Here is a 26,732-nt window from a genome sequence, read left to right as displayed (position 1 = left end):
CGCCGTAGACCCGTAGTACTGATTTTGCTGCCGATCTGACCAAGCCTTTCCATTCCTCCTTTTCACCGGTCCTCGTTAACCTTTTCTTTTATTTTCTTTTCCATAATTGCCTAAAAAAATAAATCAGAGTTTGGAGGGGAAAAAATGTCAGGCCCAATTGTTGGATGCATGTTAGTATCATCCATTAAAGCTCAAGCAAGAAAATTCATAGAAGTCCTGAATCTGATATCTGTATTTTGTCAGTATTCACACCGATTTACTAAGAGAGGTTGTACCATATTATCATTTATTGCTTTCTATGATTCGGAATGGCTGGTTACAATTTAAATGCATAGAGCTCGACCTTTAACTAAAAACAAATACACGAATTATGATTATAACAACAAAAAAGTGTTCAGTTTTTATTGAAAAATTTGGGCCCATGTTGTTAAGTGCTATGCAAGTTGCTTATAGGTGCCAGCATCGCTTTACATATAAAACCTTCGCTGGTCTCCCTTTTAATCCGTCAAGCTCACTACCATATTAAGCCAAAACGCATCATCTTTCACATGTATTTCAAAAGAGAATATTATTCCTTGCCATATTTTACTCGAATATATAGACTATTTTCAAATCAACATATACATGCCAGTATTGCTTTATAAAAGGAAACCGGTTCATTTCAAAGGCCAACTAATAGTATGTAACAGTTAGAAATTTCGTAACTGAATTGTAAATCAACAAACCACAGTTCACGTGTCATGCCATACCATTTCTTCATCAAAGGTAACAAACAGTTGAAGAAGACACTTTATTCTGTTAGAAAGCTATCACGAGTAATTTTCCCGGTAAAATTCGGCTGTCGGACACCGCTAGGCTGCCTTTGGATGTCGAAACAAAAGAGGTTAATTTTACAAGGGCCCAAACGTAAAACGCGCACTACCGCAACTCAAAATTTTACCTAAAACCTCCCCTGAAATCCCGAAACCACCAGAACCCGCAGGGATCACCCGCCACCGCTTCCTAACCCCGACGGTTAAAAACTGTACGGCGGCGTCGCGTTCCCTCCCCTCATTTCATCCTTCTCCACTCTCTCTCGTCTCTCCCCCACCTCCTCTCCTTTTGCCCCGCCTCGCTTCCCCTCGTCGAGACCCCATCGTACCGCCGCCGCCGCCGCCGCGGCCGATCCGACCCGGCCTCAGCTCGGGATACCCCACCGGCCACCGCCTCCTCCTCCGAAGGCTGGGCGCGTCGTCGTCTGCGGCAAGGGCGGCGGATTGGGCGCGCGACGGAACGGGCCTGAGGACGTGGTTGAGTTGAATACGGCGGCCAGGGGAAGGACGTGATGCCGGGGGCTGCGTCGGCGTCGGGATCGGGGATCTGGTCTCGGCGGCGGGACGAGATCACGTTCGATCGCCTCCAGAAGGTACCGTCGCGTGCGCGCTGCTTTGGTCCTAGGACGGGTTCGATCTGGGTGGTGGGAATTGCGGTGCGTCGGTGCTGGTGCTCCCGCGGATCCGGGACGGAGCTGGGTGCCCGCGTCTGGCTTGGATCGGTCGGTCTCGGCTTGTGAATTGAGAGTCGCGAAAAGCGGCTTTGAGATAGTGTCGAGGCCTCAGGGGCAAGGGAGGTTTTTGCTTGGTCTCGAATTTCTTTTGGTCCTGAGCTTTGAGATTCATTTGCGCGGTGCATTCTGGTGGTTGGATTCAATCGTTTTACTCTTGCTGCTTCTGATAAGCATGCATGCTAATTTGACTTTTTGAGCAGCTCGTTTGTCCTGCCTTTGCATCAATGCTTAGTGCATTGCTCTAATAGACGGTAACGGGCATGGCTGCACTTTTGATTTGGTATCTGAACGTGGGGAAAACAAAGCTGGGTCATTCTGCTCCATGTAAAAGTTGGATGGCTTGAACTGTTTTGTTTTTGTGGCAGACTTCGTTTCGAACAGAGTGATGCTCTTGATTTGAGATGCAATGAGGAAGTTAGCGTACTTGTTTAACGCCTGTCATGTTTAATTCGAGTGGTCTGTAAAGCGCTGCTCTGTCAATATACCTGATATGTGGAAATGGTGGCTCTAATTACGAAAGCAAATTACTGTTGGAAGTTAGAGCAAACTATAGCCTCAAAAGACTTGTTTCGTGCCGAAGAATGTATAATTTAAGTGCTTCCATCAAGTTCTGATGAATCTATGTTCATATAAAAAAATTATCATTCGACTCCAACCCGAAGTCTCCATTCTTTCAATCTTTGCACTTCCTGATATGTATTCCGTCCCTTGTAGCAGGATAGAAATTAGTATAGCTGCAAGTAGAATCAGATTGGATAGAACTGGTGATAGGACTTTAATAACTAAACTTGCTTTCTTTAATACATTTTGGCATTGTCGGATGTTCTGTACTCTTCTCCCAGGTTTGTGCCATGTTGTTTGATGAGCTTGCATTTGTCCTTACAATTGGCTTGCTGCACCATCTCCGTGGTCTGAGTTTGTAGATGCGAATTTTCATTACTCTTGATTAGGACTGATTGGTTGTTATTCTGTAAGTAAGCTGCTTGTCTAGCTGCTTCTTTCTATCCCACCGGATGTTATTCTTCTGTGACTTTAAAATAGATACTTTCCTCTTAGTTGGAAAGAAACCAGAATGTGTATTCAAGTAGTGTTGTGCTTTTATATTGGGAATTGAAGTTATGGATATTTTCGTGATAGCTTTACTGAAGGGGAACTGATTGTTTTATGGCTGTGGATTGAATTTGTACAGTTCTGGAATGATTTGCCTCCTCAAGCACGGCAGGATCTCCTCAAATTGGATAAGCAAACTCTCATTGAGCAAGCACGCAAGAATTTCTACTGCTCAAGATGCAATGGGCTACTTTTGGAAAGTTTCGCACAAATAGTTATGTATGGCAAGTCACTGCAGCAAGAAGCTTCAGATATTGGTCGTCTGAGCACAACTGCTGAGTCAAGGATTATGCTAGCGGAACATGATGGGGCTCAGGACCCATCAGTTCATCCTTGGGGAGGTCTTTCAACAACAAAGGATGGCATCCTTACAGTTCTTGACTGCTTTATAAAAGCAAAGTCACTACTGGTTCTTCAGAATGTAAGTGGAGCAATTTTGCGGCAACTTGAGGTCCTTATTTTTTGTTTGTGTTCTGTATTGGTGAGTATTTGATAGATAACCATTTCTTTATGTTGGAATATTGATCCTTTGTGTTACTATATCTGAATTAATAACTAAATCATGTCTGTGGGGTTTACTATGAAGTTTTAGTGCTAGTTCAGATTAGGTTCGTTTCACCCTCTAGTAGCCTAATGCATTCGACATTTGAATTTAATCAGGTATTTGACAATGCACGAGCAAGAGAAAGGGAACGGGAAATGCTTTATCCTGATGCCTGTGGTGCAGGTGGCAGAGGATGGATTAGCCAAGGGATGGCTAGTTATAGCAGGGGGTATGGAACAAGAGAAATGTGTGCTCTGCACACTGCTCACCTCTCATGTGATACGCTGGTGGATTTCTGGTCGGCGCTAGGTGAAGAAACTAGATCATCTCTTCTGCGGATGAAGGAGGAAGATTTCATTGAAAAACTTATGTACAGGTGAGCGTAGACATTCAGCTTATGAACTAAAATTAACCAAGTTAACTAATCAGTTGACAACAAGCTGAAAGATTGTATCCACCAGATGAAAGATGTCTAGACAAGGAACTTTACAAGTACTTGTCAGGTGCTATGAGTTGCACTGGAGATTGATGGAAAACTGGAATGTGAATGTTTAGAGAATTGCTACTAAACGATGAAAAATAATCTTTGTTATTACATCTAAACAGATAGGGCAAGAACCTGATGATTTTAGGATATATTGATTGGTTCTATCTAGTTCCGTTGGATGTTGGAATAACTTTTCCTACAACTCTGCTGTTCGCCGGGATTTCTCATGCAACTGCAATAAGTTGGTGTAAGATTCGTTTAACAGTTTGGAGGAAATTTTGTTTACAGGTTTGAAAGCAAGAGATTTTGCCGAGAGTGCCGAAAGAATGTTATCCGTGAATTCAAAGAGCTGAAGGAACTAAAGCGCATGCGATGGGAACCTCGCTGCACCAGTTGGTTTTGTGTTGCAGATACTGCTTTTCGATGTGAGGTCCGGGTGCCTCCTTAGAACCCACTTCACCAACAAAATTTTCTTTTCGTTGAAAAAAACACCAACAAAATATCCATTTGATTGTCCAGTACCTTATTATACTTCCTATGTAAGTTAAATTTGGCTTCTCTGATTTGCAGGTGTTTGAGGATGCTGTCATAGTTGATTGGCGCCAATCTTTATCATGGGCAGATGGATCTTATCATCACTTTGAATGGGCTATTGGGACAGATGAAGGAGAATCTGATGTTTTTGGCTTTGAAGATGTTGGAATGAATTCCCAAGTCCACAGAAATGGAATTAATCTTGATCAATTTGAGGACTACTTCATAACTCTGAGAGCTTGGAGGCTTGATGGCCACTACACGGAGTTGTGTGTAAAAGCACATGCCTTGAAGGGTCAATCATGTGTCCACCACAGGTTGGTGGTGGGTGATGGCTTTGTGACGATTACAAAGGGCGAAAGTATCAGAAGTTTCTTTGAGCATGCTGAAGAGGCCGAGGAAGAGGACGTACGTCACTTGCCATTTATGGTGGCTTACATCTTTATCTGAGATAGGCATACTTAGGGCATTCATTATTGGTGTTACAAGTTGTTATTCTGATCGATGAAAAAAAATGAGCAGGAAGATGATACCATGGATACAGATGGAAACGATCTTGATGGTGATGGATCCCATCCACAGAAGCATGCCAAGAGCCCTGAACTAGCAAGAGAATTTCTTTTGGATGCCGCTGCAGTGATATTCAAAGAACAGGTATTGACAAAAGAAATCACAAGAATAATTGAAAATCAAATACTTGATGTAATGATTTTGACTGCACAAAGAAAGGAAAATAAGTATTTTTTAATCCTGAATCTCAGCTCCCAAATTTAGATGCCTTAGCTGTATATTCAAGCTCACATATTCCAGTTCACTGAGATATGTTGTCCTCTGATTCTGACTTTACTAAGAAAGAATTATCACTCATCAGTTTCTATGATTCCTATGTGAAGACTTCTATCCATGTATCTAATCTGATTTGGCATTTTGTTAAATAGTTATGTAATTGTTTTTCAGTTAAATAAATATTCTTTTGGCACCATTCCTCCTTTGTCTAAAGTTTATCAATGGAAGTTTTTTTTTTTGTGATTGGTACCTTGTGTTGTTTTGTTTCTGGCTATTCTTCACTGAGGATGGTATATCTACTTAATATTCTTGACTAACCGTGTACTAACGTTTGCCATTAACGTGTAAGTAGGAATAGCATTAACTGCTTGTTGATTAGTTGCAAACGGCTTTAAGATGTTGGGTTCCCCATGATTGTTTGTAAACGGTCCGTAAAAAAACTTTGTACTTATACCACTGCTCTTCTTCATCCTACGATAGGATTGATTGTCACTTTAGTCCTGATTGAGGTTAACATATTTTCTAACTTCTGCATTGCATGGCTTATGGACATGCTCATTTTTTTGTAAAACTATTAGTGAATTACTGTAATCAACAGCAACTACTCAGGACTTGTCCAGATTTCTTCAAAAATTCAAACATCCATACTCCAAGAGAGCTAAATATTGGTTTCTTTGCAGGTTGAGAAGGCCTTCAGAGAAGGTACAGCAAGGCAAAATGCACATAGTGTTTTTATGTCTCTTGCACTAAAACTTTTGGAAGAACGAGTTCATGTAGCATGCAAAGAAATTATTACGTTGGAAAAGCAGGTACATATTATACTTCTAGATAAACGAAAAGGTTGACTCGTTCATATTTGGTGAACATCAATTTTGTGGGTGCTCTTCTTGCAGAATAAGCTTCTTGAGGAAGAGGAGAAAGAAAAGCGTGAAGAACAAGAGCGTAGGCTGAAGAGGAGAACAAAAGAGAGAGAAAAGAAGCACAGGAGAAAAGAAAGGCTGAAAGAAAAGGGAAATGATAAGGGGAAAAGACTAGTTGTATCAAAATCGCCAGATGGTATTTCATCGTCATCTCTAAGCAACTCTTCAACATCTACTAATAATGATTCAACAAATACTCTCAACCCAAGACATTCAGCTAGTGAAGAGGAAGATAACGTTGAAGTTTCGGATCTCTGCTCTCCTGACAGACGTACCGATCATTCTTCTTCGTGTGGAGAAATTAATGGACAAAATAACGTCCACTGCAATGCAGTGACAGAAGTTTGTCTAACGGGTAGCAGTGACCTTGGCACATTAGAGCAATCAAAATTTTCTAGACGAAGTCCAAGGTCAAGAAAGGATTTTCCTCAAGATCAGTCCGGTTGGTATGATGACTACTGCCTAGATGAATCTGAAAAAAATGGTGATTTACAGTGGCAGTCAAGGGAAAGGACAAGAAATAGTGATGGAGCTTGTAACGCAGTATCTACTACAAATAATAGAACAAGAGATAGGCATGTGTGCAATTCTTGTAGCTGTGGCCATCAGGAAGACTACAGAGATATGGACAACTGTTTTGTGTCAACCGTTAGGTCTGGTAGGGAGATGAAGATGGCAAGAACAATAGGAGGTGAGAAGCCTAGGGTGCAGTACCGTAGATGTTATCCATTGGATAGCTTTATAGTTTCAAAGAAAAATGTAATTCCAAAGCAAGTGTGGGAGCCAATGAATGCTCGAAAGAAGACTAACTTAGACAACACAACTAAAGCTTCAGGATCAATTTGCAATGTCGATCCACTGAAACCAGTGGACTGTGATACCAGTGGATGTCAAAAGCTTGGTGACCGATGTGAACCGCTGCCTCTGAATTCTGAAAGTTCCAGGGATATTTATATATCAGAAACAGATCAGCCATGTGAAACAAGTGAGAGAAATCAAGATGCTTCTTGTGATGTAACTCTTGTGGTGAATAAACATAAGTGCTACTCGACAAATGATGAAGGTTCCAAGCATGACGAAGAGCCGATGACGAACTCCGCCAGTTCTGATAGCTCATCTTCATGTATGACTGAGGGGGATAGAGAAAGCACCATGAGCAGTACGACCTCTTGCGCTCAAAATCCAGATTCATCTTCATCTGACTCAGAGGAATCTCCCGACAGAATTAACAGCGCCCTAGATACTCCACCATTAAGAACTGCTTCACGGTCTTTACTTGAGACATGTGCAGGAAACGGTTTCAGAGAATACCAACCAAAAGCTACACGCCCAGCTCATAATGACAGATTTGGATTCGGTATATCCCCTTTCCAGGATCAGCTGCTGCATCATCGAAGCATGCATGTACCTCCACATTCGTCAGCAACAATGGGGCTTCACAACCATTCTTGGGCTGCTCCAACAAATGGAAACTTCCAGTATGCCCGGCCTTCCCACTTATATTCTAGTCCACTCGTATTTGGAGTGCCAGGGAACCAATTTGTTGATTATCCGGTACAGTACAGCAATGTAAATCCTTACCCGGCATCAGCCTTTAGTCATATGCCTCCAGTGCCCATTCACAAGGCTGCAGCAAGCTTCAGAGTCATGCCTCCTCCACCGCCTTGTCAGAATGGGGCTCAGCAGATTTCTGCTCATCCCCATAGAGCCATGAATCTAGAAATGCACCCTTCTAAGTTGAAGCCGTTGAGCCTGAAGGATCTCCCAGAAGACAAGAAGAAATTACAGGACGCCGATGCGTCCTTCTCTTTGTTCCAATTCAACCTGCCAATAGCTTCGCCTGTCCCACCGTCATCCATAGATGATAAGACAGGAGAATTGGCGGAAAGGACGCCATTGACTCAGGTTCAAGCTCAGGTTTGCTCGGGGGAACAGACAGATGTGAAGGAGTATAACCTGTTCTCCTCGAAAGATAGCGGTGTATTTTCGTTCATGTAGATAAAAGGCTGTGATAGACCTGCTCTCTTTCATTGCTGCTGCTCATGTTTATAGCTGTACTTGCTGAGTGATTTGTGTTCTCTGAATGAAATAAAAGATGTTGAGATTTTCCTTTTTCATCTGTATACCTCTGTTACATTTTTCTTCCTATTTCTTGGTTCATGATCTACTCCTGAGTCCTGAGAAATTATGTGTTGAGAGAGTTCTTGGGCCCTGTTGGGGCTAGTGTATTTTGTCCTGATTTATATGGGCCGAGATCGAAGGCGTATTTCTAAGTACAGGCCCCGGAGCCGACGGTTTCCTTCACCTTGTCCAGCCCAACCCACGGACGCAATCCCTCCACGAGATTTTGTCCGAAATTCTGAGTAGCAAACTCACGAAATTCTGCCAGCTCCTTCAGCAGATAAGCGAATTGAATGACTGCAAACTGAGAAAGAAAGGGTGTTAAACTGTCAGTATATACTAAATAGTGCATAATACCTGCAACTATTTTACAAGCTCTAGTGATGAGAACATAGCTACCAAGCACGGGAACGGAACACAGTGGTTCGGAGGGTCATCCGTGGGGAGGGGAGAGGCGACTCGGCCTGTCGGAGGGAGGTCCTATATGTCGGTCGTGCGAGGATTTCTTGCAAGGGAGCCTATCGGGTGAAAACCGGCTCAAAGTTAGAAACTTGAAAACACTCAAAAACCATACTTAAAGGTTCCCGAAAATTTTGAAAACTTTGTCATCCATAGTTGGTGCCATATTACGGCTCCACACAAAATTTCAAGACCTAACTCAACCCCTTCTGCGAGATACAAAAATTGTCAATTTTGTATAGAGCCATGATATGACATCAACTATGGATGATAAATTTTTCAAAAAATTTTAGAACTTCTACGTATGTTTTTTTATGGAGTTTTCAGCTTTGAGAATTCTTGGAAAACGCATGAGGCTTACTCGAAAGACTGTTTTTTTTTTCTATTTTTATTCTATTTATCCATATGAGTGATCTAGGTTTATAAATTGTTGTATTTCATGTGCGCTCAACCATTCAAAATACTTGATTCAACAATTTGTGGAACCTATTGTGACGACGTAACTCAACAAGTCTACGATCCCTCTACTCCAATCAAGTGCCCGAAGTTCAATTTTAAATGCAAAACACATGAACCAATATCCAAAGTGGATATCAACTATTATATGCTCAAGAGATGCCTGGGTGCTTCGGTAGATCTCAAAACATTGAATGGAGCGCCAAAAGTTCTAAACAAACCGGCCAAAGAGGAGTATATATAAGCTACCGACAAAGTAGCCATTACAGGCAATTACAATTTGTTTTACAAATGTTAAAAAAAAAACTCATCCTTGAAATTGCAAAACAGCAAGGTACAAGCTAGGGTCATCAGCAAACTCTGCTATTTCATACTTGTTCCCGGATGCAGCATTCTCCAGCGAGGACCTACTGGGCAAATCAGATGTTACAACATCAGGATGCTCTCTCCGGTGCTGCTCCAAATTCTCCCTGCCTTGATCTAAGAAGATGACAACTCTTGCACCTAGGTAAAAAGCAAAACAGTGGCTCAAGTTCTAAAATTGAACACAAAAAAAAGTTTTTGCATATGTAATCAGAAATACTAATATGATGCACTCACAGTAAAACCTCAGTTTAAAAATTAAGCCCTGTTTTTTTTACGAGCTCAATAACCTACAGGCTACAGAGCCCTGACACATGCCTGCTATTTTCCTGAACTAGAGGCTCATCAAGCCTGATGAGAGTTGACAGATTTTATTATTATTAGTCAAGGCTTCTACACTTGGTGCCTTGTGTGCGGCTGAAATGCTAGAGACGAGGCGAGGCACAATATGACATAAATCAGGGACAACTAAATATTAATTGAACTAACAATAATGGCATTTATTGATATCTGATTGAATTTCAAGATAATTTCTGATCTGGATACCACCTAATAAATACAACGATCACCTAAACTCCTAAAGAAAACTCCAAGTTGCCTTTGGAGCACAAGACTAAGTTAATAGGAGTAGGTATTAAACTTGACCAATAGGCACCATGAGTCTCTAAAGTGGAATGAACACCTTCGTATCAAGCATCAGCAAGAAATCTAGTACCAGTCGTCAAAACAAGCCTAGAAAGTAGCAACATTAAGGAGCACACCCCAATGAGAAGACAATTGTCTGTATATCACAACTGCACTGAACTGCAAGAGTCATATATCTGTTTTGTTTCACTATTTCTCCTACTAACCAAATCAACACGGAGAGATTAACCATTCAAACAAGTTGTACATGCAGTGTAGGATATTGTATCAACACTTTAAAATTATCCAGGTAGTTCAAGTATATGGTAAGGAAACAGAGTATCTAGAGCAACACTGGTGACAAAAGACAATCTGACCACTCAAACCCACCAGTTTCGCGGTTTCGCCAAATCAAAAGCAGTGAACAGCAACACATTGGTTGGTTCACATAATAAACCTTCATCTAGGTAGAGCTAATTGAGATCACCCAGCTACAATTGACCAAATCAGCAAACTAAATGCACGGTCTAATAAGCCTTCAGTCTCAGTCCACTGAAACAACGGAGATAAGCAAGGATAAGGCACCGTTACAACCATTACAGCAGGTCTCACCTTTGGAGCACCTCTTGGTAAGCGATTTGAGGAGCGCCGCGGCGGAGATCCCCATCCCGGGGAAGTAGCACACGAACACGGCGTCGAAGTCATCGAACCTCTCTGGCACAGCCTCCACCACGCCGCCGCCCCTGCCCCCGCCCCCACCCTCCAGGTGGAAGCACCTCACCTCGTCGTGAGCCTCCTTGACCCCAGCCAACACGTACAGCGACTCGTGCGCAGCCACCAGGAGCTCGCAGGGCGAGGATGCGAGGAGCGCACCCACGAAGGACGCCGTGGGCGTCACGGCCAGCACCCGAGACGCCGGCGTGAGCGCCCCCGCGGCGAGCGCGCGCTGGAGGTGCGTGGACGGAGAGTCGAGGAAGGTCCAGTCCTTCTCCACAACATCGGCGATGGCGACGCCGTCGGGTACGGCGGCGAGGCGGGGTGCCGCGGCCGCCGAGGCGAGGCTGAGGCGGAGGGGTTTAGGGAGTTTGGGGTTCGAGGGTCGCGGCTGGGGTTGGGGACCGGTTCTGGGGGTTGGGCGGAGGAGAGAGGAGAAGGCGAGGGAGAGGGCGGTGGAGGTGGCGGCCATGGGGGCCGGTTTGGGCGGTGGCGGCCGGAGGATGGGAGGTCAAGGTGGAAGCTCCAGGCGGCGCCAGCGGCAGCGTTGTAGAGTTGGCACGATAGATTTCGTGTGCCGGGACAGCAAAAGTGGAGTTTTTATATATATATTTTCTATTAAATATTTAAATAAATAGAATCCTGATGCAAGATTTACAATAAAAGAGCTGCAGTCTTTTTAGAGTGCCGTAAAAATACCACGGTGGCACCTCCACCTCTTACCGCCCTGCACCTAAGCAACTCAAGCTCAGAAAAAACAGACCTATATTTAGACATAAGCTCTTTCAACTCACGCACAACTTTCGTAAGTAATCTATCCTGATTAATGAGAGAATTATTCAAAGTATCGATTTGGATGGAAAGCTAGTAGTAGAAAGGTAATATCTCGGTAGGATCAAGGTCGGAGTCGCTGTCGTTATTGTTGCCCGCTATGAAACAGAGGCCAAAGAAGTCTTTAGCCTTTTTCTTATTCTTCACTTGTGGTTCCTCTTTCGAGCTCTCCTCCTCGCTTAAAGAGATGTCGATGTTGTTGGGAGCCACCACGAATGCCCTAGAAGCGACCTTGATCGCCTTCTTACCCATCTTATCGTGGTTCTTCTTAAAGAAGGGCTTCTTATTCTTTTTCTTGTGCTTGTCAGAGTCGTAGTCACGATCCTCCCTCTTCTTGAGCTTGGGGCAATCCATTTTGAAGTGAGTGACATTATCATACTCAAAACAAGCACGAGAGCCCCCTCTCCTCCAGTCTATTCTATTGTTGTAAAAGCGGATGAACTTCTTCACAGTGAGAGCAAGTTCCTCATCATCCAGTGCATCCACCTGCTCCTCTGTGATAGAAATCAAGGAAAACAAAGTAAAACCACTCGGTGAGGTGTTAGCACAAGAATAGCTAGCTCTAGCCTAATTGCCACCGTTAGGTTCGGAAACCAACGCCATGTTTTGAGACAAGGAATTTTGAGGTCTATCCGAGCCGCTTTGGCTATCTCGATAGACTTGAGCTTGCTAAAGAGTTCATCGTAAGTTAATGTGTCGTAACTTGGTGACTCTTCAATGCTTGAGATCTTAACTTCCCATATGCTATGGTCAAGAGCATAAAGAAGCTTAATCGCTCTCTCATGGTCAGAGTAGAGCAAAACACGAGTGGATCTAAGATTGCTCATAATTCCATCAAAACGAGCAAACATAGCATCCAAAGATTCACTGGGCCCTTACACAAACATTTGGTATTGTAAGTGTTTTGGCGTCTAACCTTAATTTGATTAGTGCCTTCATGGAATATACTCAGAGTATTCTAGATCTTCCGGGCAGTACAGAGGTGGTGAACCCTACCAAACTCATTCTAACTCAGGCTAGTGAACAAAATATTACAGGCCATATTATTGGCCTCGTACTGTTCGATTTGAACCTGAGTCGTGCGAGCAGCAGGGATCTCATAATTGGAATCAATCACTTCCTATATTGCACTTTCTTTGCTTAGAAGATAAGCCTACATGCGCACTTTCTAGTACGAAAAATCATGACCATCAAATAGCAGAATCTTCCTATTTCTCTCCATGTCGTCTAAGGATCACAAAGCCGGTTACGATCAATAAGTGATCAAACCAGCTCTAATACTAATTATAGGACTGAGATATGTGACTAGAGGGGGTGAATAGGTGCATACAGATTTCTTGTGAAATAGATGACCTACTCCTTGTTCACCTAACGTTTCTCAAAAATACACAAACGGAAGCATAAATATTAGAAAGACAAATCAAGAAAGAAAGTTCTAAGCCAACATAACTCCACAGATGAAATATGAACCATAGGTTCTATTCAATACCATTTTATGTGTCTTTGTGCAAAAAACTTGAATCTTGAATGAAGAACAAAGCAAAAAGATAGTCATCGAAAGAAGCAACTCTCCAAGTTGATAATCTAGAGGCAAGGGGATTTAAGACCCTCTCAAATACATGAGCATATGAATGTTTATTCCTCTAGCAACAAGAAAATTTATTTCACAAAGGTGAAAAAACTGCAGCTCAAAAGGAAAACGAAAATCACAATCGGAAAAAGGAAAACTTGCAAACTTGCAAGAGAATCAATAGAGATAGACTAGAAAGAGTGAAATTCAAGCATATGCAAAAACATAATCTTCATTACTCAAAGAGATCAGCCCTATTTTAGACGGATTATAAAGTTGTTTCTCTCACAAAAGCTCTAACCAATTAGAAAGACTAAGCCTATCACCTCATCTCCTCTAAAACCTATCACTAGGCTCTCAAAATGGCTGGCTCAATCTCTCTATAGCCACACCCCTCTATTTATATGCCTAGGGATGTGCCTTCGCCCTTAAGTTTTCTTGTTCCAAAATATCAATTACTGGTAATGCACACCTACCTACCACCAGGGTATTTTGGTCTATTTTTCGCTCGTCCATCGAACGTTCATGGCTTCTTTGCAACTTAATTTTGCCTTGATGCAAGCTTTGTGATGATGCCACGTGACCCTCTATCATCCCGCAGTTTTGTGGCCAAACCGTGAAACCCTAGTACACTTTTTTTCAAAGTGTGACTAGCCGTCACTTGCTTTGCCTCAAGCAGGTGCTTCGGTGTCGACGCGTGTACTCCGTCTTGCGATCTTGACCGCCAGCAAGTCTCTCTCGCTTCCAATCCCTTAGGTCGCTTTGTCACTTGCACTGGTATCCTCTTCGCTTGGCTTCGTCAACACGCTGTCTTCATCCTTCTCTATCCATGCTTTGCTTGACCTCTACGTGTACAGTTAAGATTACCATTGACTCCATCCGGTCTTCTTAGTCATCCGGCATCAAGCCTCTTGCTTGGCCTTGATCATCCCGCCGTCAACCGCCAAGTTGCATCCATCATCTGCACACCATAAAACAAGAAAACATGTTTCTCCCACTCTAAAACTATCTCCAGGTTAGCTCAAAACAAAAATCCTCAAATGAAAGCACATCGTGCAGAAATCATGAACACCGAATGTTTCGGTGTGTTCTGCTCCGAAACACGGGATCATCCAGTGAGTTCAACTTCATTTGCACATACGAAATTTGTTCTATGCAAGAAAAACTCTGGTGAGATGCTCTGGTGAATTTATGTCCATCGCCGAATTATCCAGTCAGTTTACATGCACCATACTCTCATTTGCAACCTCTCTGCAAGAATTTGTCTGGTGTATAGTCCGGTGTGCATAAGGCTGGACCATCCGGTGCCTTCATCTCCACCTGACTCGTTTCTGTATCCTCTCTACAAGAATTAGTCCGGTAACGTCACTTGCCCTCACTGGATTATCTGGTGCACTACTCCCATTTTTCTTTCTACTTGAAATTTTTTGGTGCCCCTTTCATCTTAACACCGAACAATTCGGTAAGTGCAAAATCCTAAGCACCGGATGATTCGGTGAGGTAATTTTCCTTCAACTCACACTAACTCCATTGTACTTTCTAACAATGGTTAGCTATAAACAAAATCATGTATAAGCACACCTATACCAACCAAGTTTTACTCAAGATCAACATTATTAATAACTCATCAAACAAATCAAATCACATCTTTACTTGGTTTCTCGCTGGTATTTGTTGCTATTGAATGTGGATGTACTTTTGCAGGTTATTTTGCATCCCAGCCAAGCTCGAGTTCTGACCATCCGGGAAAATGCAAGATTGTAAGGTTTTCCTGACTATTGCAGGTTATTTTACAGGCTGTTTTGCAGGTTATTTTACAGGCTGTTTGGCCCTATAAAGCAGAAGTTTCTCTAGCATGTTCACATCTGGACATACGGGGCAGTTCGTTATTTACGCTATGAAGTCTGATTGTTTTATCCTTGTTGCTATTGAACGTGGATATATGCAGGTTGGCAGCGCGGTTGCTGTTCCAGTTGCTCGAGCTCTTGGATACTCTCTCGGAATGGCGTACATTGGTCGATTGGATGGAGACAGACCACTGTTCAAGCTGCCCCCAGTTTTATTTCTGTTAATCAAGAACCAGTGGCGAGAACTTCTGCAGTGCTCTCGGGAGCTAAAGATGTAGAGTCAGAGCAAGGGCTTGATTGATAATTTAATTTGGGCAGCTGACTTTAATGTATCGATGTGATAAGGTATTATCTTTTTGTTAAAACTGGCAGCGTTTCACCGGCCTGCATTGTCCAAAGCTCACATGTTATTTGGTTAACCCTGAATCTGAGACATCACTAGTGCAACCATGCTTTTCACCTGAAAATTCAGTTGTGAGACTTATGTCATTATCCTGATAGTTGGCTGATACATTTGACATCTGCACAGATTCAGATTGTTTGCAGTCCACCAGTTTCAATGCTAGATTGTTCTGTATGCGTGATAGCCTAGATTCAGGTCCACTGTAAAGTCGAGTCTTGTGCTCTAGATTTCTGTGGACCTTCTGAACTGCACTCTGCAGTTCCCCGAAAAAAGTAGTGCCCATTCGAGGACTAGATGAAGGTAGGGTTACCGTTGAAATTCTGCTGGTACTAATTATATGCTCAATGGGAGAAAAAAAAATAATGAGATGCACAAATTTTGCATGCATTCAGCATTCTAAACATACAGAGACTCCCAAAACAATGGCCATGAACAGCAGTGCTGTTAATCAGCCGAGCTCCAATGGCTGGCAACAATCCATTTGGCACTAAGGCTAAAAATGGAAAAAAATATAAGGAGGGCAACGGCTCGCATCCTGGAAATATGGCGTGGCGGTGCGGTGGAGGTTGGGCGATGTGACGAAACCTCCGCTTTGAAGCCTCCCGCTCCTTCGTCTCCGCAGTTCTGTTTCAACCCCTTCTCTTCTTCCCCGGAAGAACAAGGAGAAAAGGAAGGTGCGCCATGAACGATTCAGTTTGTTCGCATTTTGACGTCCTTTGATCGGTTTGGTTCCTCGTATCTTTGATCTCTGCTGTCGCAACATTTGCAGGGGTTCATCACGACGACGACGACGACGAGGTGCGGCATTCCAATCCAACCCGGACACGCCCTCGGGAGGGTGGAGTGATCATATTCACCGGGAAGAACTCCATCCTCGTTAAACATTAACAATGGATTCACCGCTAGACAACCTGTTCGACGGACCTGACTCGTCGGGGAGCTCGGACGGCTCCACGGGGTCGCCGTCACCACCGAGCGACACGTCGTCCCCGCCGTCGTCGCAGTCACCTCCGCAATCATCATCGCCGCCTCCCGCCATCCCGCCACCGTCCACGCCGTCTGCGCCACCGCCCAAGTCATCTGGCTCGGGATCACCGCCGCCGTCGCCACCCTCGCCGTCGCAATCGCCGTCGCCACCCACGCCGTCGCTGTCGCCGCCACCGGCGTCGCCACAGGATAGCGGCGGGTTGCCACCCCCGGCGCCACAGGATAAAGCAGGCTCGCCGCCAGCGTCGTCAAGGGGCTCCCCGTCTCCACCAGCTCCGAAGCGCAGTGGCGGCGACGACTCCCCGTCCTCTGAGAGTGAGAGCTCCAGCAGGAGTGGCCGCAGCAGCAGTAAGGGCGGAAGCAACAACGATGGGTCGCCACCGGTGGGTGCCATCGTCGCCGGCGTGGTGATCGGGGTCGTGGCCTTCGGCCTGCTGATGGCCATCACCGCGTGCGTGTGCTGCGCCAAGAAGAAGAGGAAGAAGAGGCCCCCGCACATGAACATGCCCTACTACACCGACGAGCACGGTACACTCCGCGTACACGGTATACGCCTATGCATATCGCAGAGACTACACGGCTAACATGGCTCGCCGCGCGCGCGCGCGCGCGTGCAGGGAACGTGTTCTACGCGAACAGCATGCCCAAGTGGCAGAACAGCAGCGCGATGGACGGCCACGGCGGGGGCTGGCACGCGCCGTACTCTTCGGCGAGCGGGGAGTTTAGCGGGTCGCACGGGCCGGGGCCGCATGCACCGCCGTCGCCCGGCATGCCGACGCTGGGGTTCTCCAAGAGCGCGTTCTCGTACGACGAGCTGGCGGCGGCCACGGGCGGGTTCTCGTCGGCAAACCTGCTGGGGCAGGGTGGGTTCGGGTACGTGTACAAGGGCGTGCTGCCGGGCAGCGGCAAGGAGGTGGCCGTGAAGCAGCTCAAGTCCGGGAGCGGGCAGGGCGAGCGCGAGTTCCAGGCGGAGGTGGAGATCATCAGCCGCGTCCACCACCGCCACCTCGTCTCCCTCGTCGGCTACTGCATCGCCGGCTCCTCCCAGCGCCTGCTCGTCTACGAGTTCGTGCCCAACGACACTCTCGAGCACCACCTCCACGGTCAGTACGCGCACCCGCGGGGCGCGCTGCGTTTTTCAGTCAATTTCTCCTGGGCATTTTGACGCGCCGCGCCTGTGAACGTGTGATTCCCCGAATCATCGGTGCTGCATGCGTGCCGGGTGCAGGGAAGGGCGTGCCGGTGATGGACTGGACGACGAGGCTGGCGATCGCGCTCGGCTCCGCCAAGGGCCTCGCTTACCTGCACGAAGACTGTAAGCTCCAGGTTCCAGGTTCCTTGGGTTGTTTGCCTAATTGCGTGGTGTTTCTATTTCTTCCTAACGATCTACTACTTGACAATGCGCATGGTGACACAAACTAAGGCCACCCCAAGATCATCCACCGTGACATCAAGGCGGCCAACATCCTTTTGGACGAAAATTTCGAGGCCAAGGTATTTGATCTGGACAAGCGCTTTACTGAACTGATGAAGACTGCGTTAGCCATACGAGATAGGAGTGAAATCGTAAGAGCTCGTTGCAATGGTTCACCTTAGGTTGCTGATTTCGGGCTCGCGAAGCTGACCACGGACACCAACACGCACGTCTCCACGCGCGTCATGGGAACTTTCGGGTGAGCATGCACTACGACAACTGCTGCGTTTTGCCGGGGGGCGCCTCACTTCGGTTTCCGGAAACGAAGGATATGGCCAAGTGCCCAGATGACCGGCTGGCTGTGTTGTACCGTGCAGGTATTTGGCCCCGGAGTACGCGTCGAGCGGCAAGCTCACGGACAAGTCGGACGTGTTCTCCTTCGGCGTCATGCTCCTGGAGCTCATCACCGGCAAGCGACCGGTTGATCCCACGAATTACATGGAGGACAGCCTGGTCGATTGGGTAAGCTGCTCTGCCTCTCCAATGCCATCTCAATACGACCATTAGATGCTGCGAAGCACGCTCGATTTTCACACGGCGCATGGGCGTTCGCGTGGTGTGTCGTGTGTGACAGGCGAGGCCCCTCTTGGCGCGCGCCTTGTCTGAGGATGGCAACTTCGACGAGGTGGTCGACCCGCGGCTGGAGAACAAGGTCGACCGGCTGGAGCTGGAGCGCATGGCCGCCTGCGCCGCCGCCGCCGTCCGCCACTCCGCCAAGCGCCGCCCGAAGATGAAACAGGTGAAGACAAGATTCACACTTTCGAGTTTACCATCAACTATCGCGGATTCACGGTGCACATAGCATGCACCATTCTTCTATTTGTTCCCATTTCCGTGCAGATTGTCCGTGCTCTGGAGGGCGACGCGTCGCTGGACGACCTGAACGAGGGGGTGAAGCCAGGGCAGAGCACGATGTTCAGCTCGAGCTCGGAGTACGACTCCGGCGTCAACTACGCGGCAAACATCAGCAAGTTCAGGAAGGTCGCCTTCGAGAGCAGCGAGTACAGCAACGAGTACAGCGGGACAAGCGAGTACGGCCTGAACCCGTCGCAGTCCAGCGCTGACTCCGGGGAGGCGGCCACCCGGCGGCAGCACTGATCCTTCGGCCGGCGTCTGAGCCTGAGAGTTCTTCGGTGCACAAGTTTGTGATGTACTGAATGTTGGGTGGTACGAGATGTACCCAATGTTTGTGACAGCTTTGATACTTGTAAAGATTGTCTTATTATTGTGTAATTGACGTTTCCGTGTGCTTCTATGTAATATGCTGGTGTTATCTTACATTTTTGTTCATATATGAGCGCGAGAAGCTTTAGTTCAAATGAAAGCTCCGTTGGTGAAATTTAGGAATGAAGTTCAAAAGGGTTAATTAGTTGCTCGCATTGGTTAAGTCGGCTCATATCATGGAAATAATGGTGGTTTTTATTATTTGCATGGTAATGCAGGTTACAAAGAGATGTTGTTTGCTTGAATGCAAGACTAATGCAAGCAGGTGTGTCAGTAAAAAATGCCATAGAAGTAACACGACTTGTTCCACTGGCTAACCTTTTATCCTACCACACTGTGCATTAAAATGGTATCTGAAAATTTTCATACGATAATATAATTGATCGAAATGAAATTGCATTTAATATTTCTTCTATGAAATTATATCGTTTGGAGGTACAAAATAAAATTGCATTTAATCTTTCTTCATCCAAATATTTGGAAGATTGTGTGTACAGATCTTGAGCTATCGGATGAAGAAAAAGAACTCACTCCCGAGCAAGAGCAAAATTTCCACTGCAATGCACAAGCCGCTAGTGTGTTACTCGTTGCTTTGAGTCCCGAGGAGTTCGACAAAGTGGATTGACTTAAAGAGGCCAAAATAATATGGGATACACTTCAAGTTGCTCATGAAGACACCACAAGCATGAGGGAATTCAAGATATAGCTGTTTGAAGGCAAATTGGAAAGATTTGTGATGGAAGATGATGAAACCCCTCAAACAATGTAAGATTGCATGATGGTGTTGGTGAACAAGATTAGAGGGTTTGGAAGTGAAGAGTTTGATGATCACAAGGTGATGAGAAGATTGCCTAAAGCTTTTGCATCACGAAATCTCACCTTGGTCACACTCATCTGAGAGGGGAGGGATTACAAGAGGCTCACACCAAATGATATACTTGGAAGAATTCTTGCTCATGAGCTCATAGAGGAGAAAGCAAATGAAGTCTAAGAATCTTGGCAAGCAAAGTTCCACCTTCAAGAACAAAGAAGTAGCATTCAAGGCAAACAAGATCAAGCAAATTGAATAATCAAGCTCAAGTGAAGATAAGAGCTCGGATGATGAAGAAATAGACTTCTTTGTAAGAAAGTTCAAGAAATTCATGAAGAATGGTGGCTATAACAAGTACAAGAGAGATATGCTCAAGAGAAGAACATCCAAGAGAATTTGCTATGAGTGTGACGAAGTTGGTCACTCCATCGTTCATTGTTCTAAGAAGAAGAAAAAGAGCAAGGACAATGAAAAAAAGAAGAATAAGCCTTCCAAGAAGGACAAGTTCAAGACCCACAAGAAGAAATATTTGGATCAAGCTCACATTGGTGAGGAGTAGAACTCCAACTCCGACTCTGACTCCTATGACGAAGATCGCCAAAATCATCATTCGCTCCTCTACACCGACAAAGTCACTTTTTGGTGACATGAGCGACGACGATACTCCCAAGTATCTCATGGCAAAAGGACGGAAGGTAAAATCACAACCCAAGCTCCTACATAGTGATAGTGATAGTGGTTGCGAAAGCATACTTAAAGGTCTTAGTAAAAATGCTATGTCTAAATTAAAAGAGCTAATGAAAACAATAGAGAGTTAAGACGAGATTCTCGAGAAGTAAAAGGACTTGCTCATCCTTGAAAAAGAGAGAAATCTTGAACTCAAAGAGCTCCTTGCTAAAGAGAAGGAGAAAATTCAGAAATTGATCAAAGATCTTGATTTGACCAATGTCTAAATTGCTAGTCTAGAGGGTAGCAATGCTACACTTCAAGAGAAGTTCTTATGTTTAGATGAAACTAACAAAACTCTTGAAGTGCAATTTGATGCCCTTAGGAATAGCTCATCCTCTTCTAATGATGCGACCTCACTCTCTAATGCTTCCACTAGCACTCCAAGTCTCTCTTCACCACCAACATCTCCTCCTAACAAGTTGGTCACGGAAATTGGTCGCAAACCACGTAGGAGTCAACTGGTAGAGTCTCACTTGTCTAGCCTGGGACTACACGTGGCTTAATGGTGATATGGCCAATGCACCACAAAGATCGCTTTGTAGGATCTCTCTCTCGACTGCAAACCTAAGCTTGCACTTGGCCACCACTACCAGACGGTGCTGGTCATCGGCGTTGTTAATAGGCATGGTCGGGGGCTCGGAGCGAGCAAGAGGGGTAGTCAATTCTGGGACCCTATGACCATGGCAGCGACAAGTATATTAGAGAAATTAAAAGCTTCATTCATGCATAACACAAGCCTAAATTACAGTTCAAGGTTTACTCTTCTTCTATAGCATCCTCGATGGTCTCCACCTGGAAGATAGATCCTAGTAAATCCGCTGACCCTTGACACTTTGCCTTCAGCCTCTCCATGGCTATGGGGCTGGCTACCACGATCTCCTCCCGGATGGTCTCGAGGTTAAAGTTGGGGTCGCGGCAGTTGTAGCACTTGAGAACGTACGCTGTCGTGGCTTTCATCTCCATCGTCATGTCCTCTAAGGTCCTCATCCCCAAGATGCCCGGGAGTTGGGCAAACTTCTCCATCAGGACATAGATGGCGTAGGCCTAGCCCAGAGCGTCCCTTTCGTCCTTCGGGTCTCCAGCATCTAGCCTGACGCTCCTCAGGGGTAGCCGAATTGCCTTAGAGGATTCCTCAAGAATATTGCGAGTCTTTCGATTGTCCTCCTTGATCTGAGAACATTTAGCAGTGAGATCAATATTTTCCTGTTGAAGCTTGGCATTTTCCCACTAAAGTAAGTGCCTTGCCTCCTTTTCTTCGGCCACCGGCCTCTCCAGCTCGGCGCACCTGTTGTCCGTCGCCTCCTTCTCAACGATCAGTCTTTGGATAGAGACAGGAAGACTGGTGACCAAGGAGAGCAGATCGGAGGCCAGAGCAGGCTCCACAACCGGCTCCACAGACACGCAGATCACGACCAATGCTCCTGGCGTTGGAGCTACTGGAGGCTGGGGGCTGGAACATCTTGCTGAGGCATCAAAGGAGGAGTTGTGACCGAGGCCTGCGGTGGGGTCGAGGACCTATAGTGGTAACAAACTACAGAGTCAAGAAACAAAGAAAACTTCCAAAGCATCTACACCTAACGAAGAAACTTACTGCGTGGGCGGAGGGGTGAGCACAAGCCTCGTCCTCATGAAGCTACAGGTGACCGGTGTCCCACGGGCGTGTTTGGATGCTTCCGCAGAACCTAAGTCCTCTGTTGCTCTCTTCCCCACTAGCGTAGGGCCTTGGCCAATAGCATCCTGATTGCCTTGGCCTGATCGAAGGGTATTTGGTTAGAGGGGGTTTAGTCAAAGTAGGCCTAGTCAGAACGGGTCTGGTCGGTGTTGGCCTGGTCAGAGCGAGTCTGGTCGGGGCAAGGTTGGCCAACCCTTTGCTATCCGACACCGCTTGTAAAATCTCCACCTGTGGTCATTGGTTGGTTCCGAGCAATCTAGTTGTAGCCACGACTAGGTTGTTCTGTACCACAACCAGATTGACAACCACCCGGGGTGGTGTTGGGCAAGGGGGGTTGTTTGGGCGATTGGATTTATGTTCCGAATGACCTCCATGACCTTGTCTACTATCGAACACAGGACATCGACCTTAGGAAGACCCTGTAGTGGCTCAAGTAATAAATCCCTTTTTCCCAGGACAAGGATTTAGGGAGATGATTGTGGGAAGAGGTCAAACTTACCGGTCTAAGCCAAGCCCTCTCTGACAAAGAAAGGTCACATAGTGGAGGATCGCCGCGTGGAGGGCTATCTTTTCTGGGGGCAACCAACATTACGATTTAGACCCACAAATCGATGGCCTCATCGGTGATATCTGGATAGTAGGAGGTATGTAAAGGGTCATGCGCCTAGCATAAAAAATGCCAAAGAAACAACTACGATGTTGCCTATGGATCTCTTCTGAGTGTCGTCGTCACTCCCAGTGTACAGGAATATGGATGTGCCCTCCTCCGCAAGGGGCACAACCGACGCTTGATGTAATCACAGACAACATCCGATCTCGTTATCCTGACTTCCCTAAGTCGCTTGACCCGAGTGGCAAGGGTCAACAACCCTAGGGTTGTCTTTAGGGCGCTCCCCCAGTTTTTTGTGACCAGCGCCGGTGCGCTCAGCACGCATAGGTTGTCTAAGGCGTTGTCTGTCGATACATAGAACTGATCCTCCCTCTAGCCCGACCATGACGATTTTAGGCCCATCTCGAGGTAGGAATCCACGATGCCATCACAGAGAAGGAACCCGTAGCTCTCAATGGCCGGTCCTGTCACCGGTCGGGCCAAGTAGAAAAATGGAATAGATCGAGACACGGCTCGACCCCAATAAAGTTCTCGCACATGTGAGCAAAGACGCTCAACATGATAATGGAATTGGGGTTAAGATAGAGGTGGTGAATGTCGTAGAAGGTAATGACGGTGGTGAAGAACTCAGAGAAGGTCAACATCAGGCTGGCCAGGAAGAAGGAAACAAACATGATGACCTCCGCCTGACGGGGAGTAGGCATGTTCTCCCCAGTGTGCTATCCAGAAGACAAGCCATGAGGGAGCATACCGGCATCATGCATCTATTTCAGCCTTGCTGTATTATACTTGGAATTGGGAAAATTTGGCTCGTTGCTAGAGCGCGACGCCATCGGAAGGCGACAGAGGTTGCTGTGGAGCAAGGACGGAGACGGAGACAACGGGCTTTGAGAGCAAAGGCTTAGAGGCTATGGGAGGTGGTGAAAGGATTCATGGGAAACCTTTGGATTTCCAATTTATATGGCTGGCGCGATATCCCAACCGTCGCGGAGTCCAGCCAGTTTCTAATTTCGAAAGGCTGCACGTGGGGAATCGAAATTCTCTCGGGTCCGGCGGGAATTAATGTTTCTCTCCCCAGTGCACTTTTTTCTCTTCCCCCTAATCTCTCTCTCTCTCCCTCTCTCTCTCTCTCTCTAGATGTTCAAATCTCCACTTGGAATGATGTTTCCTGAGTCGACCACAAGAGCGGGCCGCATCGATGATCACTCCCTGGGCAAACATATGTTCACATAAGGCCCAAGTGATTCGGCCAGGCCCGACCATGGTCAAATGGTGTCCAACGACCTCAGAATTATACGATAAACCACTTAGTTCACCGCATCTGCAATGGAGCTTGAGGGCTACCGTCGATGTAAAGAATAAGGGGTCCCCTGTCAGGAGGGCCCACATTGGCAGATGTCAGCTAACGGTTGATATTTTCAAAACCATGGCCCCCTGTGCAACCAGACGGGACTTGCGCGACCATTCCCCTAGTCATAGATGGAAATCCCATGACTAACCCTTACTGGTCACAAGGCAAGTACTTACCTAACCAGTCTAATCGTATTTAATACCATCTACTCATACGTTTTCCTTCCCTAGACACCCTTTTGGCGGGTGAAGTCGTGAGCCGTCGTAGAGACGGTGTAACCCGCCCCGTAGCATTTAATGCTATGGGATGGCCTAGTAGGCAAGCGTGATGGGCTTTCAACGGGCAGGACGTCATTTAGTGGATGGGACGGGGCGTGCGGGACGAACAGGGTGGCCCAGGCGTGCCCACCCCTATAATGATGACCTAGGAGTAGCTATTTTTTGTTAGGCATAGGGCAGCCATCATATTTAACATGGTCTGTTTGTATGTATACGATACACCTCACCTCCTGCTGTATAAAGAGGGGAGGATCAGGCTTGTAAAAGAGGAAACTGTGGATAAGTTCATCGGACTCATAAGAAAATACACATGATGTAGGATTGCTATCCAAAGGGAGGCCTGAACCTGAATAAACCCTGATGTTCTTAAATTCCTTCGACACACACTCACCAACAGTCACTAGAAACATTGATCACGCATCCATCGTATATCATACCCCGTATACATTGTCAGGGATTAACCCACGACAGAACGCTTAAATGATTGGTCTAGAAGAGGTTTAAACATTGCAGGGGACAACATAAGCTCAACGAGTTCTGAGTAGCTAGCGGTCAAACCAGGTGGGGTGGTGGTCAGACTCCATAGTGGTGGTCTAGTGATCAGACTGGCCACAGTGGCGGACTGACTCCTAACTATGGATGAACTTGAGTCTAACTGGCCAAGTCACAATCCGATGGTCAAACTGGCCTAAGTGACAGTCAGACCTCTAGGCTTGGCCGGTAGCGCATCGGCGAGATTGCCGGTGAAGGTTCTGGCAATGTCTTCGGCCAAGAGTGGTACCAAAATACTTTACAAGGTTAGAATAGTTCATTTTGGGTGGTTTGAGCAACATACACAGGGTCAAACTCGAGAACCCCATGGATGATAGAGAAATGGTTGGGGAAGTCTCACCTTAGTGTAGGAAAGCTTTCTAGAGGGTTGATTGACTTTGGAAGGCTTCGATTTGAAGGTCAAGCTCCGGGGTGGTGTTTGGCCTTGAGGTGAAAAAGACCGTGTGGAAAGCTTCTCCGATGAGAAAGACGGTAGGGAGGAGCTCGTGGAGACTTCAAAAAGCTTGGAGAAGTCTCCTCCTTGGATCTTCGTCCATTGTGGTGTTTGAGGTGGTGCTCCCCTCTTCTTTCTCAATTTTAGGTCAAGGTGGGAAGTGACTGTAAGAGAGGGTGAGTGAGGTGGTCGATGGGTTTTATATGGATGCCTCTAAGCCCTGATGGTCAGATCGTAGGTAAACCTATCAGACCACGGGCTAGACTCACGTGCAAAAAGTCCTCTTTTTTTTCTCTATTTGTATCAATTCTTTTCCTCTTTCTAAATAGTTTTAGGACTACCTAAACTATTTCAAAATAATTCCTACTCATATGCATACGGTGGGAACTCGAGTTGACTAACGATGTATAATTTTCAAAATATTTTGAATACTTAAAACGAAAAAAATATGAAATATGATGTTATGATACGTATGCGTGCTCAATGACTAAGTTAGAGTTTTTTAGGTGTGATATAATGACATATGTGTCCCATCAATTTTTAACGTGATAGAATTTATTGATTTTCAACTAATACTAACATGTCACCAAAAATCAGTACACCTGTAAAAACCATCTCTATGTCAGCGGCACTTCAGGGAAAACCGGTGGGAAACGGGTTCGGGAGTAATGTTGTGTTTGGAAGCCAAGACTTTCACCATAGTTGAGACAAAACAGATCTTTTCCAAGACCATTTTCTGGGCCGGGCTCGGCTAGAGAGGAAGCCAGTTTCATTTCCAGTGGAGAATAGTTGCTCAGACAGGTCCAATAAGATTTACCAGGCTTGTAATTATCGTGGTAGGCTCAAGTCGGACCCTCGATTCATTTTGGACTAACGAGCCGAGTAGATTTCCTACCGAGGATTTTTTTTATTTTTTTCTCTTACTCTCAAAATTCAAAACACTATCAAGATAGTTATACAAAAATCTAAAAAAATATATATTGTATGGATATTATGATCTAGCAAAAAAAATTAGACAAAAATACAATTTCAGACCGTGTATAATAAAATTTGTCTTTTATGTTTCTTATTATAAAACTAACATCCACTATAGCATATTTTTTTTAAATATTTATGACTATTTTGATAATGTTTTAAATTTTGAGAACAATAAAACACAATATTTTTTATTTTTTAATCTACCGTTCGTTGGAAGGGCAATCGTAGGATATTTTTGCAAGTTTTTTAAACAGATGTCTAATTTTGTATTTTTTATTTTCAAAATATAAAAATAAAAAGGCTCCTTACCGAGCGCTA

At 45.6% G+C, this 26,732-nt stretch overlaps 3 protein-coding genes across 3 annotated transcripts; 2 read left to right on the top strand and 1 right to left on the bottom strand.

Moving 5' to 3' along the window:
• The first annotated feature begins 1,014 nt into the window (after positions 1–1,014).
• On the top strand, positions 1,015–8,050 carry LOC133911978 (uncharacterized). The gene is made up of 8 exons (XM_062354495.1): positions 1,015–1,405; positions 2,736–3,077; positions 3,317–3,576; positions 3,976–4,117; positions 4,258–4,629; positions 4,744–4,875; positions 5,688–5,816; positions 5,901–8,050. Exons 1-8 carry the CDS (start codon positions 1,325–1,327, stop codon positions 7,923–7,925), a joined length of 3,483 nt encoding a protein of 1,160 aa, XP_062210479.1. The 5' UTR covers positions 1,015–1,324; the 3' UTR covers positions 7,926–8,050.
• Positions 8,051–9,172: 1,122 nt separating this feature from the next.
• On the bottom strand, positions 9,173–11,250 carry LOC133911977 (uncharacterized). Its single transcript, XM_062354494.1, has 2 exons — positions 10,563–11,250; positions 9,173–9,467 (listed from the first exon to the last, which is right to left on the bottom strand). The coding sequence occupies exons 1-2, from the start codon at positions 11,134–11,136 to the stop codon at positions 9,271–9,273; spliced, it is 771 nt and encodes a 256-aa protein (XP_062210478.1). The 5' UTR covers positions 11,137–11,250; the 3' UTR covers positions 9,173–9,270.
• A 4,955-nt stretch (positions 11,251–16,205) lies between these two features.
• On the top strand, positions 16,206–18,874 carry LOC133910477 (proline-rich receptor-like protein kinase PERK5). Its single transcript, XM_062352863.1, has 8 exons — positions 16,206–16,830; positions 16,920–17,405; positions 17,531–17,617; positions 17,726–17,796; positions 17,899–17,975; positions 18,094–18,238; positions 18,351–18,515; positions 18,617–18,874. The coding sequence occupies exons 1-8, from the start codon at positions 16,206–16,208 to the stop codon at positions 18,872–18,874; spliced, it is 1,914 nt and encodes a 637-aa protein (XP_062208847.1).
• The last annotated feature ends 7,858 nt before the right edge of the window (positions 18,875–26,732 follow it).

Source organism: Phragmites australis, chromosome 3 (assembly GCF_958298935.1).
Source record: "Phragmites australis chromosome 3, lpPhrAust1.1, whole genome shotgun sequence".
Lineage (NCBI taxonomy): Eukaryota > Viridiplantae > Streptophyta > Magnoliopsida > Poales > Poaceae > Phragmites > Phragmites australis.
Note: the sequence above shows the minus strand (reverse complement) of the source record. Positions and strands in the feature narration are given on the sequence as shown.